Source organism: Puma concolor, chromosome B1 (genome assembly GCF_028749965.1).
Source record: "Puma concolor isolate L17-30 chromosome B1, mPumCon1.1.hap2, whole genome shotgun sequence".
In the NCBI taxonomy this organism is placed as follows: domain Eukaryota; kingdom Metazoa; phylum Chordata; class Mammalia; order Carnivora; family Felidae; genus Puma; species Puma concolor.
The window spans coordinates 112,043,618-112,059,174 of record NC_141670.1 but is presented as its reverse complement, the minus strand read 5'-3'; the positions used below and the strand labels follow the sequence as shown (position 1 = coordinate 112,059,174).

Sequence of the window (15,557 nt, the reverse complement as noted above, 5' to 3'; positions counted from 1 at the left end):
TATATTATGAAGTACCATTTTAATGATACAGAGTACAATAGCTTCAAATTCACTACTTCTTGGAACAATATTATAAATATATATTGACTTATTATTTTCAACAGATAAACTTACAGTAAACTTCCTTTTTAAACCAGCAGGCTGACATCCAAGGGATCGGCCAGAGGATAGAAATGTCCTTGGACTTAACTCTGGTGCTTCTTTACTGACATCCTGTTTAATAGCTATGCTTCCAGCAACTTTAACCTCCTCAACTGTGATTAAGTATCGGTCACCTTCTAAGTCATCTCCAGGCTTCACCTAAATTTTAAACAATACATTTTAAAGAACAAATAAGTTCTAAAACATAAATTCAAAATCACATGTATCTAATTACTGGATTCTGTGTTCCAGTAGGTCACTAACACTACTAGCAAGACACAATAGGTATTCGATAAATAATTGTTAAATGTATTAATTGATAACTAAGTCTTTATTTATTATTATGTACTAGTTAAGAAGCACAAAAAGGAACAATACAGCAAAAAAATTGTCACCAATTTATGTATCCAATAATACACATATGAGACCCTTTGTTGCATGCAGGATGTACAATGACAAACAGCACAAGTATGCCCTCTTTCAAGGAGTTCACCAGGAACTAAACGTAATTTTTTAAATTAGAGCTATTAAATAGCAATTATATATTTATCCTTATAAATTCAGATGAATTATATGCTCATAATTATTACAAATTAAATATTATTATAAATTATTAACTGAAATATTATAAATTATTAACTGAAATTGCTGAAATAATCATACTCCAAAAATGCATTTTAATTACTTGAATAAACAAAATATATTTTTTAAGATGTTTATTTTTGAGAGACAGAGAGACAGAGTGTGAGTGGGGGAAGGGCAGAGAGAGAGGGAGACACAGAATCCGAAGCAGGCTCCAGGCTCTGTCAGCACACAGCCCGACATGGGCTCGAACTCACAAACCATAAGATCATGACCTGAGCTGAGGCTGGATGATTAGCTGACGGAGCCACCCAGACACCCCATAAATACTTTGAAAAAACAAAACAGGGGCGCCTGGGTGGCTCAGTCGGTTGAGTGTCTGACTTCAGCTCAGGTCATGATCTCACGGTTTGTGGGTTCGAGCCCCACATCAGGCTCTGTGCTGACAGCTCAGAGCCTGGAGCCTGCTTCAGATTCTACGTCTTCCTCTCTCTCTCTGCCCCTCCCCTGCTCACACTCTGTCAATCTCTCTCTCAAAAAATAAACATTAAAAACAAAAAAAATTTTTTAATAAAAAAAACCCAAAAAACATAGCACCTGCCACCATCTCTGTAGCATAAAAATAAGATTATTAACCCCTGGTAATACACAAAATCTGTGTATTATCTCACACAATGTGCTTAGTCTTTACTCATTAGTAAATGATTTAAAATGAAATAACAGGGGCGCCTGGGTGGCGCAGTCGGTTAAGCGTCCGACTTCAGCCAGGTCACGATCTCGCGGTCCGGGAGTTCGAGCCCCGCGTCAGGCTCTGGGCTGATGGCTCAGAGCCTGGAGCCTGTTTCCGATTCTGTGTCTCCCTCTCTCTCTGCCCCTCCCCCGTTCATGCTCTGTCTCTCTCTGTCCCAAAAATAAATAAACGTTGAAGAAAAAAAAAAAAAAAAAAAAGTAAAATGAAATAACAGTAGTTAGGCCCAATTAAGCATCTACGGAGATAGTGCTTTTCCTCTTTATGATAAATATAAAGATACCACAACCACTATTAATGTCACATAAAATTTTAGGAGATTTATGGGGCGCCTGGGTGGCTCAGTCGGTTAAGCACCCGACTTTGGCTCAGGTCATGATCTCACGGTTCATGGGTTCAAGTCCCGCATCGGGTTCTGTGCTGACAGCTCAGAGCCTGGAGCCTGTTTCAGATTCTGTGTCTCCCTCTCTCTCTGCCCCTCCCCTGTTCATGCTCTGTCTCTCTGTCTCAAAAATAAATAAACATTAAAAATTTTTTTCTTTAAAAATTTTAAAAGATTTAACACCATGGTCAAAATCAACACAATGATAACAAGAATATGCATTTTAACACTTTTAGAATCACCATACTGAACTGCTAAGCACTTCACATACATTATTTCTAATTTTTAGACCAACACAATGAAATCTGTCTATTGTCTGTATTTTATAAACAGTAGAGAAGTTAGACACAGAGAGAGGTTAGCTAGGAAGCATTTGAAAGTGGGACATGAACCCAGAATGACCTACTTTAATAGCCTTATTCTTTACACTGAAATTGCCTTTAGTTCCCTTTTTTTCCCTCCAAAAGGGAAAAACAGAGAATAATTGAGAAAATATTATAAATAGGAATAATTTCACAAAATATTTCCCACTGTAGTTCTCAGCCTATCAAGATCATGTAATAGAGTTAGGATATAGGGTCACTTCCTGGGTTCAAATCCCAGCCCTACCACTGTAACTCTATGAACATGAGCAAGTTACTTAACTTTTCTGTACTGCACTCCTAATCTATAAAAATCACAGGGTTGTGGAAAGATTAAATGAAACAATATCTAAAAGTTTTTAGCACAGAGTGTGGCTAATAATAAATGTTCAATAAGTACTAACTATAATTAATACTATAGTAACACTAATAGTAACACTAACAGTATTTGACAATATTCATAAAGGAAAAAAAGAGATGTTTTTAACTTAAATATAGAGATTTAGATAACTTAAAAATAAGATAGAAACATTAAAATACCTCAAGGCACTTAAGAAATATACTCTCCAAACATTCTCCTTTGTCATCATATAAAATTGCCTGTATTAAAACAAATGTTAAACAATATAATATTGCTTTTCTTAAACATCTTCAATAAATAGCAAATCAAAAGTTGTTGCATAAGTAATCATATAATGAAAGAATTACCCACTTTGTTTTGGACTAGAAAGTGTACTTCAGCGTACCTGGGTGGCTCAGTGAGTTAAGTGTGACTTCAGCTCAGGCCATGATCTCATGGTTCATGAGATAAAGCCCACATTGGGCTTGCTGCTGTCAGTGCAGAGCCTGCTTCAGATCCTCTGTCCCCGTCTCTCTCTGCCCTCCCCAATTTGAGCACACTCACTCTCTCTCTCTCTCAAAATAAACAAACATTTTTTAAAAAGTAAAAAAAAACCAAAAAACAAAAACAAGGAAAAAAAGTGCATCTGTCTCAAATGTTTCCTAAGCAACTATTCAGTCTGTGCAAGAGAGCAAAGGTATACACGTAAGGAATTCACAAACTTAATCTCTACCAGAAGGATCTGGGATGGAACTGGAAAGAAAACAGAACTGGAATGTATTAGAGGGCAAAACAGAAGGCAAAATGAGTAAAGAGATTATGGTAATGGTGTGGCACAGAGCACCAGGGAGATGATCAGTGCTTGAAATAAGTCATCAGCATTGGGACGGATACTTGTTTATGAGGTATAAGGAATAAAATTTGAAGGAGAAAAAGGAAACTAAGGTAGTTATAACTTTCTGGCTTTCTCCTTGTTATCTCTAGACATTTTTTATACCAGTTTCTCCACTAGTCCCTTAAATATTACTGTTTCCATCACTTTGGAAAATAGTTTGGCAGTTGCTTAAAAGGTTAAATATGAGATGCCACGTGATCCGGCAATTCCACTCCTCGATATATATACAGAGAAATGAAAACATAGATCTTCACAACTTCACAAATATTGCACACAAATGTTCATACCAACATTACACATAACACACATAACAGCCAAAAAAGTGGAAATGACTCATATGTATACCAATTGAAGAATGGATAAATAAAATGTGACATATCTACACAATAGACTATTACTGAACAATAAAAAGGAATAAAGTACTGACACATGCTTCAACATAGATGAACCTTGAAAACATGCTAAATGAAAGTAGTCATTCAATGAAAGAACACATATTATACAATTCCATACACGTGAAAAGTCCAGAATAGGCAAATCTATTGAGACAGTAAGTAGATTAGTGGTTGCTTAGGGTTGGGAGGTGGATACTGAGTAGTGACCATTAATAGGTATGGGATTTCTTTTAGGGGTGACAAATGTTCTAAAATTATATTGTAGCAATGGTCAGCAAAATTCTGTGAATATACAAAGAACCATTAAACTGAATACTTTAAATGGGTGAATTGAAAAGTTTGTGAATGTTATCTCAACACAACTCTTTAAAAGACTGGTGTTTACAAAGGCCCTATCTTTTCCCCTCTATTCTTTACATTCTCTACTCCATCCTTTGGCGATATCATCCACACACACCAGATCATGTCATGCTTCTGTTCAAATCCTTCCAATGTCTCCACAGCTCCCAAAAAATAAGAACAAAAGTTCCTACCACGACCAATAAGGCTTACATAATCCCCTTTATCTCCATTCTCACCCTTGCTCACCCTACTCCTTGTTGTTTGCCTAACTCACTAGCCATACGTATTCATTTAGTTTATTGGTCTCTTTCCTCCATGCTATTTCCATGAAGTCAGGGATTTATGTGTTTTGCTCTCTCTGCATCCCCTAGAATAGTGTGTAACTCATAACAGGTTCTTAAAAAATATCTGCTAAATGAATAGATGAATGTATTCACTCCAGGAATTTCAAATATCTAAGTTTACATACTCCTAACATATCTATATCAGTGGCCCAGAACTTTCCTGAGTTCCAGGTCTCTAGAGACAATTACTTAAATGTTCCTAGGACAGAAAAAATTCAGTAAATTCAAAACAATGGAACTCAAAATCTTAATTTTTCCTCCTAAACTTGCTTTTTTTCTTTTTGAGATATCCTATTTCAGTACCATAAAAACAATACAAAAACCTGAAAGTCATTGTGAATTCTCACCTTTCACATCCAAGACCTTAAGATTCTATAATATTTTCATAATTTCTCCCTAATCATCCTTTCTCTCCACTGTCATTGCTAATGCCTGGTTGGCCAGACCCCCATCACTTTTTGTCTACATTATTCTTTAGACTACACTCTTCCTAACTTCATCCTACACAGCTCAGAAGTTATGATACACATTGCTGCCAAAGTGATCTTTCTAAAATAGAAACATGATTATGTCACTCTTCGACTCCTAATTCTTCACTGGCTCCTGAAGCAGAGAAGACAAAGTCCTTCATTATATGACTCCTGACTGCCTCTTTAGCTATATTCTACAACTGTCCAATATGAGTTCTTCATTCCAGGCATATTTAATTGCTTATAGTTCCCCAAATGTTTAATACACTTCCATACCTCCACGTTGTTACAGTTATACCATCTTTAGCTTCCGTCCCTCCAAGCTATCAATTCTGTTTACAAAACAAAACAAATCCTCAAAAACTATGCTTCATCTGGATAGACTTGTCTGAACCGGAGTCAGACTTTGATGTCTCTCCTTTGTAATCTCATAGAACCCTAAGCATATCTCTTTACATATTATAATCTTATGTTCTCAGGTAAAAGCTCCTTGAAGGCAAAACTATAATAACAGTTACCATTTATTGCATTCTTACAGTGTGCCAGGTACTCTGATAAGAGATTTATACATTTTTCTTATTTTTCTTATTTAATCCTCAAGACAACTTAAAGAAACTATAGCCCTTGAGAGGCTAAATAACTTGCCAAGATTACACATCTAGTAAGTGAAGAACCAGGATTCAAACTAAGGTTGTTTGACATTAACTGGTCTTCTACATTGCCTCCATATGTCTTATTTAACTTCTCCCACTGCCTACCAGCAACATATGTTTATTGAATGATGACTCAATTAATGGAAGATGAGTAACTATGACGGTAAGAATTTGGATAGGTAGGGAAAAGGTAATACTAGTAAGAGAAATGGTGCAAGCAGTGGTTTGGATTTGAGAACAAGGCTGTAATTTAGGATCTACTAACTTTCTTGCATCACAGAAAATCCCTAGGACTAACTTGAATTTATCTTGTCTTCCTGTAACTTACCAATGAGAGGCATAAAATAGACATTCAATAAATATATGCTATACGTGCAGATAAAGTTGGATAACACTACTAGTGTGACCTAATATTATGATTTTGTAACAGAAGACATGAAGGATATGCAGAATCTAATCAGATGTCTTTTTTTTTTTAATGTTTATTTACTTTTGAGAGAGAAAGAGAGAGAGCAAGGAAGGGGCAGAGAGAGAGGGAGACAGAACGCAAAGCAGGCTCCAGACCCCGAACTGTCGGTACAGAGCCCGATGCAGAGCTCGAGCTCACAAACTGCGAGATCATGACCTGAGCCGAAGTCAGATGCTTAACCAACTGAGCCACCCAGGGGCCCCAGATGTCCTTTTAATATAAGACAAAATCTATAAGACTTTGCAGACTTGGCCCAACCAAATAGGAAAACTATTAAATATGTGTATATATATAGAGAGAGAAAGAACAGCTCAAACAGTGAATGGATTAATTAGTTTAAGACAAATTATTTAAAAATATGAATGAGGGCAGGCATAGACATTCATCTATTCAGATTAAAAGAATTAGGTAATTGCAAACTGGTGCAACCATTCTGGAAAACAATGTGGCGGTTCCTCAAAAAATTAAAAATAGAACTATTCTACAATCCAGCAATTGCACTATTAGGTATTTATCCAAAGGATACAGGAGTGCTGATTCGAAGGGGCACGTGCACCCCAATGTTTACTGCAGCAATATAAACAATAGTCAAAGTATGGAAAGAGCCCAAATGTCCATCAACTGACAAGTGGATAAAGAAGATGTGATATACATATACGATGGAATATTACTCAGCAATCAAAAAGAATGAAATCTTGCCCTTTGCAACAACGTGGATGGAACTAGAATGCATTATGCTAAGTGAAATAAGTCAGTCAGAGAAAGACAAATATATGATTTCACTCATATGTGGAATTTAACAAATAAAACAGATGAACATAGGGGAAGGGAAGCAAAAATAAGATAAAAGCAGAGAGGGAGACAAACCATAAGAGACTCTAAATACAGAGAACGAACTGAGGGTTGCTGGTAAGGTGTTAGGAGCAAGGATGGGCTAAATGGGTGATGGGAATTATGGAGGGCACTGGTTGGGAGGAGCACTGGGTGTTATATGTAAGTGATGAATCACTAAATTCTATTCTTGAAATTATTACATTATATGTTAACTAACTTTGACTTAAATTTTAAAAAATAGGGATGCCTGGGTGGCTCAGTCAGTTGAATGTCTGACTTTAGCTCAGGTCATGATCTCAAGGTTCATGAGTTCGAGCCCCTCATCGGGCTCTGTACTGACAGCTCAGAGCCTGGAGCCTGCTTTGGATTCTGTGTCTCCCTGTCTCTCTGCCCCTCCCCCACCACGCTGTGTTCTCTTTCAAAAATAAACATTGAAAAAAATTTTTAATAGTAAGTAAAAATTAAAAAATAATAAAAGAATTAGATAATGCCATGACTTAAACCTAAGATATCAACTCTGAGACCAACACTCTCTAAAGGGCATGGACTTAGACATCCTGTTGTTACTCCCACTAAACACAAGGCTCAACATATCCCTTTATGATGCTGGTAAGGGTACAGTGATTATTTTTAACCCTAGGTCTCAAGTCCCAGCCTAGAATCTAATTAGTAACTTGTGTTCACTGATATACCTTCAATTTACTTGGGCAGTAACATTTTTATCTAAAGTTTATTTATTTGTTTCTTTGTTTATTTTTAAGTAATCTCTACACCCAATGGGCTCAAACTCACAATTCACAACCCTGAGACCAAGAGTCACCTGCTCTATGGAATGAGCCAGCCAGGTGCCCCTAAAAAAAAAAAATTTTTTTTAACTATGGAAAAGGACTTTTTAACTCCTGAAACATTTAGAACTGGATAGTGATAAGGCAGTAAATCACCCCCAAAATATCAATGCTTTTGAATTAAGATCATGAATAGGTTTTAGTAATTATGCAACCCATGATTTTGAAGTATCTGTGCTATTTTAACATTCAAAAATTATTTTTTACTTTAAAAAGTACTTGTAATGTTTAAATTTACAAAGACAGATTATACATTTATGATCCCAAATGTGTAACTGAAAAATTCATTTTGGATATGTGGCCTTTATTTTTTTGTAACTCTTAGAGAGAGAGGAAGGAAAGGGAAGAGAGAGAGAAAGAAAGAAAGAAAATCAGAGTCACCTGGCTGGATCAATGCAAGCAGGAGAGAATGCAAGCAGGGGAGAAGAACAGAGGGAGAGAGAAAGAGAATCTTAAGCAGGCTCCATGCTCAGCACAGAACCCAACATGGGATTTGATCCTACAACCCTGGGATCATGACCTGATCTGAAATCAACAGTTAGATACTCAACTGAGCCACCCAGGTGCCCCAGATATGTGATTTTTTTTTTTTTTTAATTTTTTTTTTCAACGTTTTATTTATTTTTGGGACAGAGAGAGACAGAGCATGAACGGGGGAGGGGCAGAGAGAGAGGGAGACACAGAATCGGAAACAGGCTCCAGGCTCCGAGCCATCAGCCCAGAGCCCGACGCGGGGCTCGAACTCACGGACCGCGAGATCGTGACCTGGCTGAAGTCGGACGCTTAACCGACTGCGCCACCCAGGCGCCCCGATATGTGACTTTTTAAGTGAAAGAGGTGGGTAACTTAATTTTACTAAGTTTATAAACAGTATTAGAATACTTACAAAGCCTTAAGAATAACTATGTTTATGTTTAATTTACTAGATATAATAGAAGGATTTTGGCAATTGGGAGGTTTTTATTTGTTAGGACAACTAAAATGCTAAAGAAAGAAAATCAGAGGCACCTGGCTGGCTCAATTGGTATGACATGCAACTCTTTTTCTTTTTCTTTTTTTTGTACTTGAGAGATGGAAAGAGCTTGAGTGGGGGAGAGGCACAGAGGCAGGGAGAGGGAGCATCCCAAGCAGGCTCTGCACTGAATGTGGAGCCCAAGGGAGGGCTTGATCCCACAACCCTGGGATCATGACCTGAGCTGAAATCAAGAGTCAGACACTCAACCGACTGAGCCACCTATGTGCCCCAGCATGCAACTCTTGATCTTGGGATCATGAGTTTGAGCCCCACATTGGATGTAGATATTACTTTGGGGGAAAAAAAAAAAGAAAGAAAAAAAAAACGGACACCTGGCTTGTTCAGTAGGAGGAGTATTTCACTTTTGATCTAAGGGTTGTGGGTTTGAGCCCCATGTTGGGTATAGATTACTTAAAAACAAAATCTTAAAAAAAAAAAAAAGAAAAAGAAAAAAGAAAATAAATTTATAAATTTAAAATATTTAAAATTTTATGTTTAAAAAAAAATTTTATGTTTGTTACTAGACTGATGATTAAAAGTATCCAGTTTGTTCAACTTAAATTGACTAAACGTTAAACCCACTGAACGTTAAAGTTAATAGGAAGTGTAAGTTGAACTTGAAGGCTTAAAGCAAAACGATTTTTTTCTTTTAATTTTGTTTTAACTAATTGCTAATTTAAAAATAATAACAAGTAGCCTTTCTACATTGAAAAGCTTCTCTGGTAATTTCACAATGATAGATATGTAGAATAAGGACAGAATATGGAGATCTTTAACTGCTAACTGAGAAGTATGACTTCTAACTTTATGTATTGTCAACTCAAATGTGTTGGAGGGTTTTTTGTTTTTTGTTTTTAATTTGTAGTATTAACAGAGACAGCAGAATGGTTAGGATATGGGCTCTGGAGCCAAAAAGCCTAGGGTCACATATGACTTCTCCATTTTCTAACTGTGAGATCTGTGGACAAGTTACTTCACCTTTCTGTGCTTCAGTTTCATCCTCAGTAAAATAAAGATAAAAATAGTACCTAATAGTGGAGTTACGTAGACTAAGTAAGTTGACACATTTAAAGCATGCCTGGCACCTAGTAAGCAGTTGACAATATAAGTTTTTTTAAAAATCCATCTGGGGGGCACCTGGGTGGCTCAGTTGGCTGAGCATCCTACTTCGGCTTGGGTCATAATCTCATGGTTTGTGGGTTCGAGCCCCACATCAGGCTCTGTGCTGACAGCTCAGAGCCTAGAGCCTGCTTCAGATTCTGTGTCTCCCTCTCTCTGGCCCTCCCCTGCTTGCACTCTGTCTCTCACAAAAATAAATAAACATTAAAAAAAAATGTTTTTTTAACCCATCTGGGAAGGGGAATGAAGGGACAAAATGGATGAAGACGTCAAAAGACACAAAATTCTAACTATAAAAATAAATAATGTACAGCATAGTGACCATAATTAATACCACCATACTGCATATTTAAAAGTTGCTAAAAGTAAATCTTAAAAGTACTCATCACAAAAAATAAAAGAAAAAAAATTTTGTTAACTATATATGGTGACAGATGGTACCCTACACTTACTGTGATCATTTTGCAATGTATATGAATATCAAATCACTACACTGTACACCTGAAACTAACATAATGTTAAATGTCAATTATACCTCAATAAAAAAATAAACAAATAGAGCAGATTGCTCTCCCTAATTGGGTGGGCCTCATCTGATCAGAGGAAGGACCGAAGAGAATAAAAAACTTGAGTAAGAAAAAACTCCTCCTGCCTGATTGTCTCTCAGCTGAGTTATGAGTGCTCTCCTGCCTTTTGACTCAAACTGAAATACTGGCTCTTCCTGAGTCTCAAGCATTCCAACATTTATATTGAAACTACACTATTGGCTTTCTTGGGTCTCCCATCTTACCAACTATGGATCTTGGGACTTGTCAGCTTCCACAATCACATGATCCAATTCCTTAGAATAAATCTCTTTTCTCCCTCTCTCTCTCTACATGTGTGTATACACACACACACACACACACACACACACACACACACAGGGATAAAAGAGAGAGTAAGAAAGATTTATATACCTTTATGTATTTCTTTATAAGTACATGTAAGACTGAGTCCTAAGGAAAAATTTAAAGTTTGAGAAGAGAATGAGCCTACCGAAATACTTAGACGTCAGTAAGCAACATCAGGAAAGTGTGGTGTCACAAAAGTCAAATGAAGAGGTATCAGGAGGAAGAATGGAGGAGCCAACAGTGTTGCATAAGGTCATGAGAACTGGTTAAAGAATATTACAATTTGGCAGATGGAGATCCTTGGGGGTGAGAAAAGAAACCCATAGAAGGATTACCATATCTAGTAAAGTAAAAGATCACCCTAGCAAATAATTCTCTCCAGACTGATAGGTACATATCACAATCAAAGTAACTGACTGAAAGAAAACATGAAAATAAAGAGTACTCTGTACATAATTTTAGAAATCAGCAACTTTTCTACAATGGTGTGTCAACTCTGTACATACCATTTCCCTCTATTACCATGTTAGAAATATATTTTAATATATTTTTTTATCATTAAACTCATGCCTGCAAAGAAAAAAAATATGCCAAAATTCCTAAATCATTTTATAGAAAACCTAATCCAACTTTTGAAAATCAAAACAAATTCAATAATATTTACTGAACTTTTATAATGCACAAATTAATCACTATAATCATTTGATCACTTCTGTTTTCATATTGTTTCAGTTTATGGACAAATTTAACATTCTATCATCTATAGAGTCTTTTTTAATACTCAATCAAAAGGCAAGAATCTAGCTCTTGAATTTTGTAGTCAACTGCTTTGTACTTACTTTGTTTCCCAAGTGAGTGATCTTCAGAGTTCCATCTTGCCACACTTTTGACTTCTTCATTTTTTGATGAGTATATAGTACCTTATTTCCAAAAGTACAAAAGAAATGGTTTCTTTTTACATGTATTAAATGTTATATATCTTTATACACTTCTTACCCACAAAAAATATTTAGACATCTTTTATCGAAACAAAACATATAATAATAACAACAAAACATGAGGGTGTCTGGTTGATTCAGTTGGCACAGTACATAACTGTGAGTTCAAGGCCCACACTGGGCCCTGAGCTTACATGAAAAAACAATAATAATAACAATAAATAACAACAAACATCAATTTAAAAAAAAGAAACTTGGTAGTAGAAGTCAAGGCAGGAAAGAAACAAGATAAAATCTAAAAAGGAAACTGAAAAGTTAACTGGACAACAACAATTTTGAGGGGCACCAGGGTGGCTTAGTCACTTAAGCATCCGACGCTTGATTTCAGCTCAGGTGATGATGCCAGGGTTGTGGGACTGAGCCCCATATTGGGCTCTGTGCTGAGCGTGGAACCTGCTTAGGATTCTCCCCACCTCTACCCCTCTCTCCTGCTTGCACGCACACTTATACACTCTCTCTCGCTCAAAAAAATAATAACAATGATAATTTTGAGCTTCTCAGTCATCTGTGGGAAGGAAAATATTTGTTGAGTTATACAGAAGTCATGATCTGTGCTCAAAATGTAGTCCAGAGACTCCTATAAGTCCCCAAGACCTTTTCAGGGGTCTATGAGGTCATAGGTCTATGAGGTCATATTTTCGTGATGTTATTTGCCTTTTCTCTCATTTCTTCAGGCATGCAGAATGGAGTTTCCCAGGGTTATGTATACGCAATGTTGTAAGATTCAATTTCAGACTAATGCAGAGGCAGATCTGAGAATCTAGCGGACTTTTATTAAGTCAATTGCTCGGAGGATTTGCAAAAAAAAGTAAAGCAATGCCACTTTTTTCTATGTGTTTTTCTTCTGTTGTTGTTTTGGAAAATATAGCTATTTCCATTTAAAAAAAAAAAGTAATTTATGTCCGATGTAATGGGTTATTTTTAATGAATTAATAAATATTTTTTAAATTTGTTACAATTTATCATATGAAAGACATCAATAGACATAAGCCCCATAATCAAAAATTCTCTTGGGTCCCCAATAATTGTTTAGAGCATAAAAGGATCCTAAGACCAAACAGTTTTAAGAATCACTAATCTAGATAGAAGAGGCATGCCAATTCTTCAAAAGAAATTATTTCCTGGTCCTAACAAAGAGCTTACAAAGAGTTTGTTCCAAAGGACTTTGTATAACAAACCTGAATAGTAGGCAAGAGATAGGGTTGCCAGGTAAAACATCAGGCAATATTTGAAATATACATATTTATACCAAAAAAATTATTCACTGTTTATCTGATACTTAAATTTAACTAAGTGTCTTGCTTTTAGGTTCTGAGGTTGTTTGTTAAATCTATCAACCCTAGCAAGACATTTGTGAAATGTGAAAGGAAGTAAGAAAAAGGAAATAGTGGGGCACCTGGCTGGCTCAATGGATGGAGCGTGCAATTCTTGATCTCAAGGTTGTAAGTTAGTGCCCCACAGTGGGTGTAGAGATTACTTGAAAATAAAATATTAAAAAATAATAATAATAATAAAATAAAGAGGATTTTAAAAAAAGAAAAAAGGAAATAGTGAAAACTGGTAAGACTCACAATAAATTCCTGGCTTTCCATTATTTCTTCCGAAGTTATAAACGAGTCAGGTCCAGAAAATAACTGTGGTTATTCAATTATTTGTATCACCTAAAATGAAAACAAAGAACATTCAACCTTGATGAAAAGAATAAATATCAAACACAATTGTTGCCCACAAACTCGACAGAAGAGAGAAATCTGAGAGTTCTAAGTCTCTTAGAATCACCAAGGGAAACATAGGTATAATCAAATTATCTGATACTAAGTACACAATAAAAGAGTGACCCTACCCTGTGGAAAAAGAATTTGCCAAGAAAAACTAAAAGAGAAAACTAAGTAAAATATGTAAGATAATGTATATTATAAAATACATAAAATAACATGTTATTAATATATATTATATAACAATAATATATATATTATATAAAATAATTAGCGTGGAAAGCTTTTTCTAGGTGCCATAACATGTATTTGAAAATGATCCCACAACATATGGGATCCTTGTGGAAAGAGCTTCAATTTTCCATTTTCTAAATTGCTATAGGCACCACAAGATGGCCCCCTTGCGTTTTGAATTTTTCCTTTTACATCTTAAAGTCAACATATCCTAGCATCCAAGAATATACAAATTTCCTCTGCAAGGAATAATCTTTGCAATATCACTGCAATGATATTGGAATGAGTACTGTAGGTATCCTATGCTACTGGATAAAATTGTTACTGTGGGCAAATTTAGAAATCTAAAATTACTGATGGGGAATTGAAGAAGTAAACAGAGATGCCAATGAAAAAAAAATTTCTAAAGCACTGGTTCCAAAGGTATGAACCCTGGACTAACAAGACAACATCACCTGGGAACTAGTTAGAAATTCAAGGTCTTGGGTCCCACCCCTGCCCTGTTCAATCAGAGAGTCTAAGGTCAGGCCCAGTACTTCGTTTTAACATGCCCTGCAAGCGATAGTGATATATGCTCAATTTTGAGAACACACGGCTAAACCACCCAGGATGAATCAATAGAAGTATAATTTGCGATTCTAGATTCAAATCCCCTTTCATACATATAAAATATACCACATACGTATCATTTATAAATTACATATATTATTTCGTTAGTACTTGCCAGACAATGTGCTAAACTAGGTACTAAAATGAACAAAATACTATTCTTAATCAAGGAAATTTCAGTGTAGCAGGGTGAAAAACAGTACTTACAATAAACCATGACAGAAATAAGCACAGGAGGGGCACTTAACTGGGTCTAGGGCATCAAATAAGGCTTCCCGAAGAACATAATGTCTAAGCTGCAAGTTGAAATAACCATAACCAAAAGATGCCAGGAATGTATTTCCAAAATGAAATCAATATATACAAGGACCTGTGAAAAGACACAGCAAGGCATGATCAAGGAACTCAGTACAATTAAGGAGTCAAGATAGGGAATAGTGAGAGAGAAGACTGAAAAAAACCGAGAAATAATAGGAGTCAGAGGGCCTTCTATGCTATGCCGAGTTGTTTGAACTTTGCATAAAGGCAGTGGGAAGGGTAGGGTTTTAAGAATAAGATTACATAATCTGATTTGGGTTTTACAAAGATTGCTCTGGCTGCTGAATGGAGATAGGAGGGATAAGGGATTAGGCAAACGAGGTATGAATACTTGCCCCAGGACATAGTTCACAGGACGGGACACAGGCCTATGGAGGCACTGCCTTTCAGAGATAAAAACTCCCATATCCTACATCCCTCCCCTCAAACCCACAGGAATTGCTAAATCCCTAATGAATGCCAAGAAGATAACAGATGTCCAGAGAAACACATCTTTTACTACTGTTTTAGAGCAACTTGCTCCCAGCCACTGAATGTGTTGGACATTCTACATATGTATGAGACTACATGGTGTAGGCACAGTGCTTGGCATGTGGCAGTTATTGATATGAGATTGCTTTAATAACAGCTATCATTTATTCAGTGCAATTATGTGCTAGACATCTAACATGCTTTAAATGCTCACCACCTTACTGTATAGATTTCAATTTTCACATTATTTTACAAAAAAAGGAAACGAAAGTATATATCAGTAAATAATTTGCCCAAGATCACAAAATAAATGGCAGATTCAAAATTCAAAACTAAGTAGTTTAGGGGCCCCTGCCTGACTCAGAGCATGCACCTCTTGATCT

The 15,557-nt window shown here is 36.1% G+C and overlaps 1 protein-coding gene across 5 annotated transcripts in view; it reads right to left on the bottom strand.

The window, feature by feature from the left end:
* Nucleotides 1-15,557, bottom strand: part of ZGRF1 (zinc finger GRF-type containing 1) — a 94,405-nt gene that overhangs the window by 74,176 nt on the left and 4,672 nt on the right. For 4 of the 5 annotated variants that reach the window (XM_086704373.1, XM_086704371.1, XM_086704375.1 and 1 more), the window contains exons 2-5: nt 13,399-13,488; nt 11,669-11,749; nt 2,756-2,815; nt 115-300 (exon numbers count right to left, since the gene is read on the bottom strand). In XM_086704373.1, the coding sequence (XP_086560499.1) occupies nt 115-300; nt 2,756-2,815; nt 11,669-11,749; nt 13,399-13,419 (348 nt within the window). In that variant the 5' untranslated portion in view covers nt 13,420-13,488. The remainder of the gene's footprint in view (nt 1-114; nt 301-2,755; nt 2,816-11,668; nt 11,750-13,398; nt 13,489-15,557) is intronic. The other variant, XM_086704374.1, reaches the window with a different exon arrangement.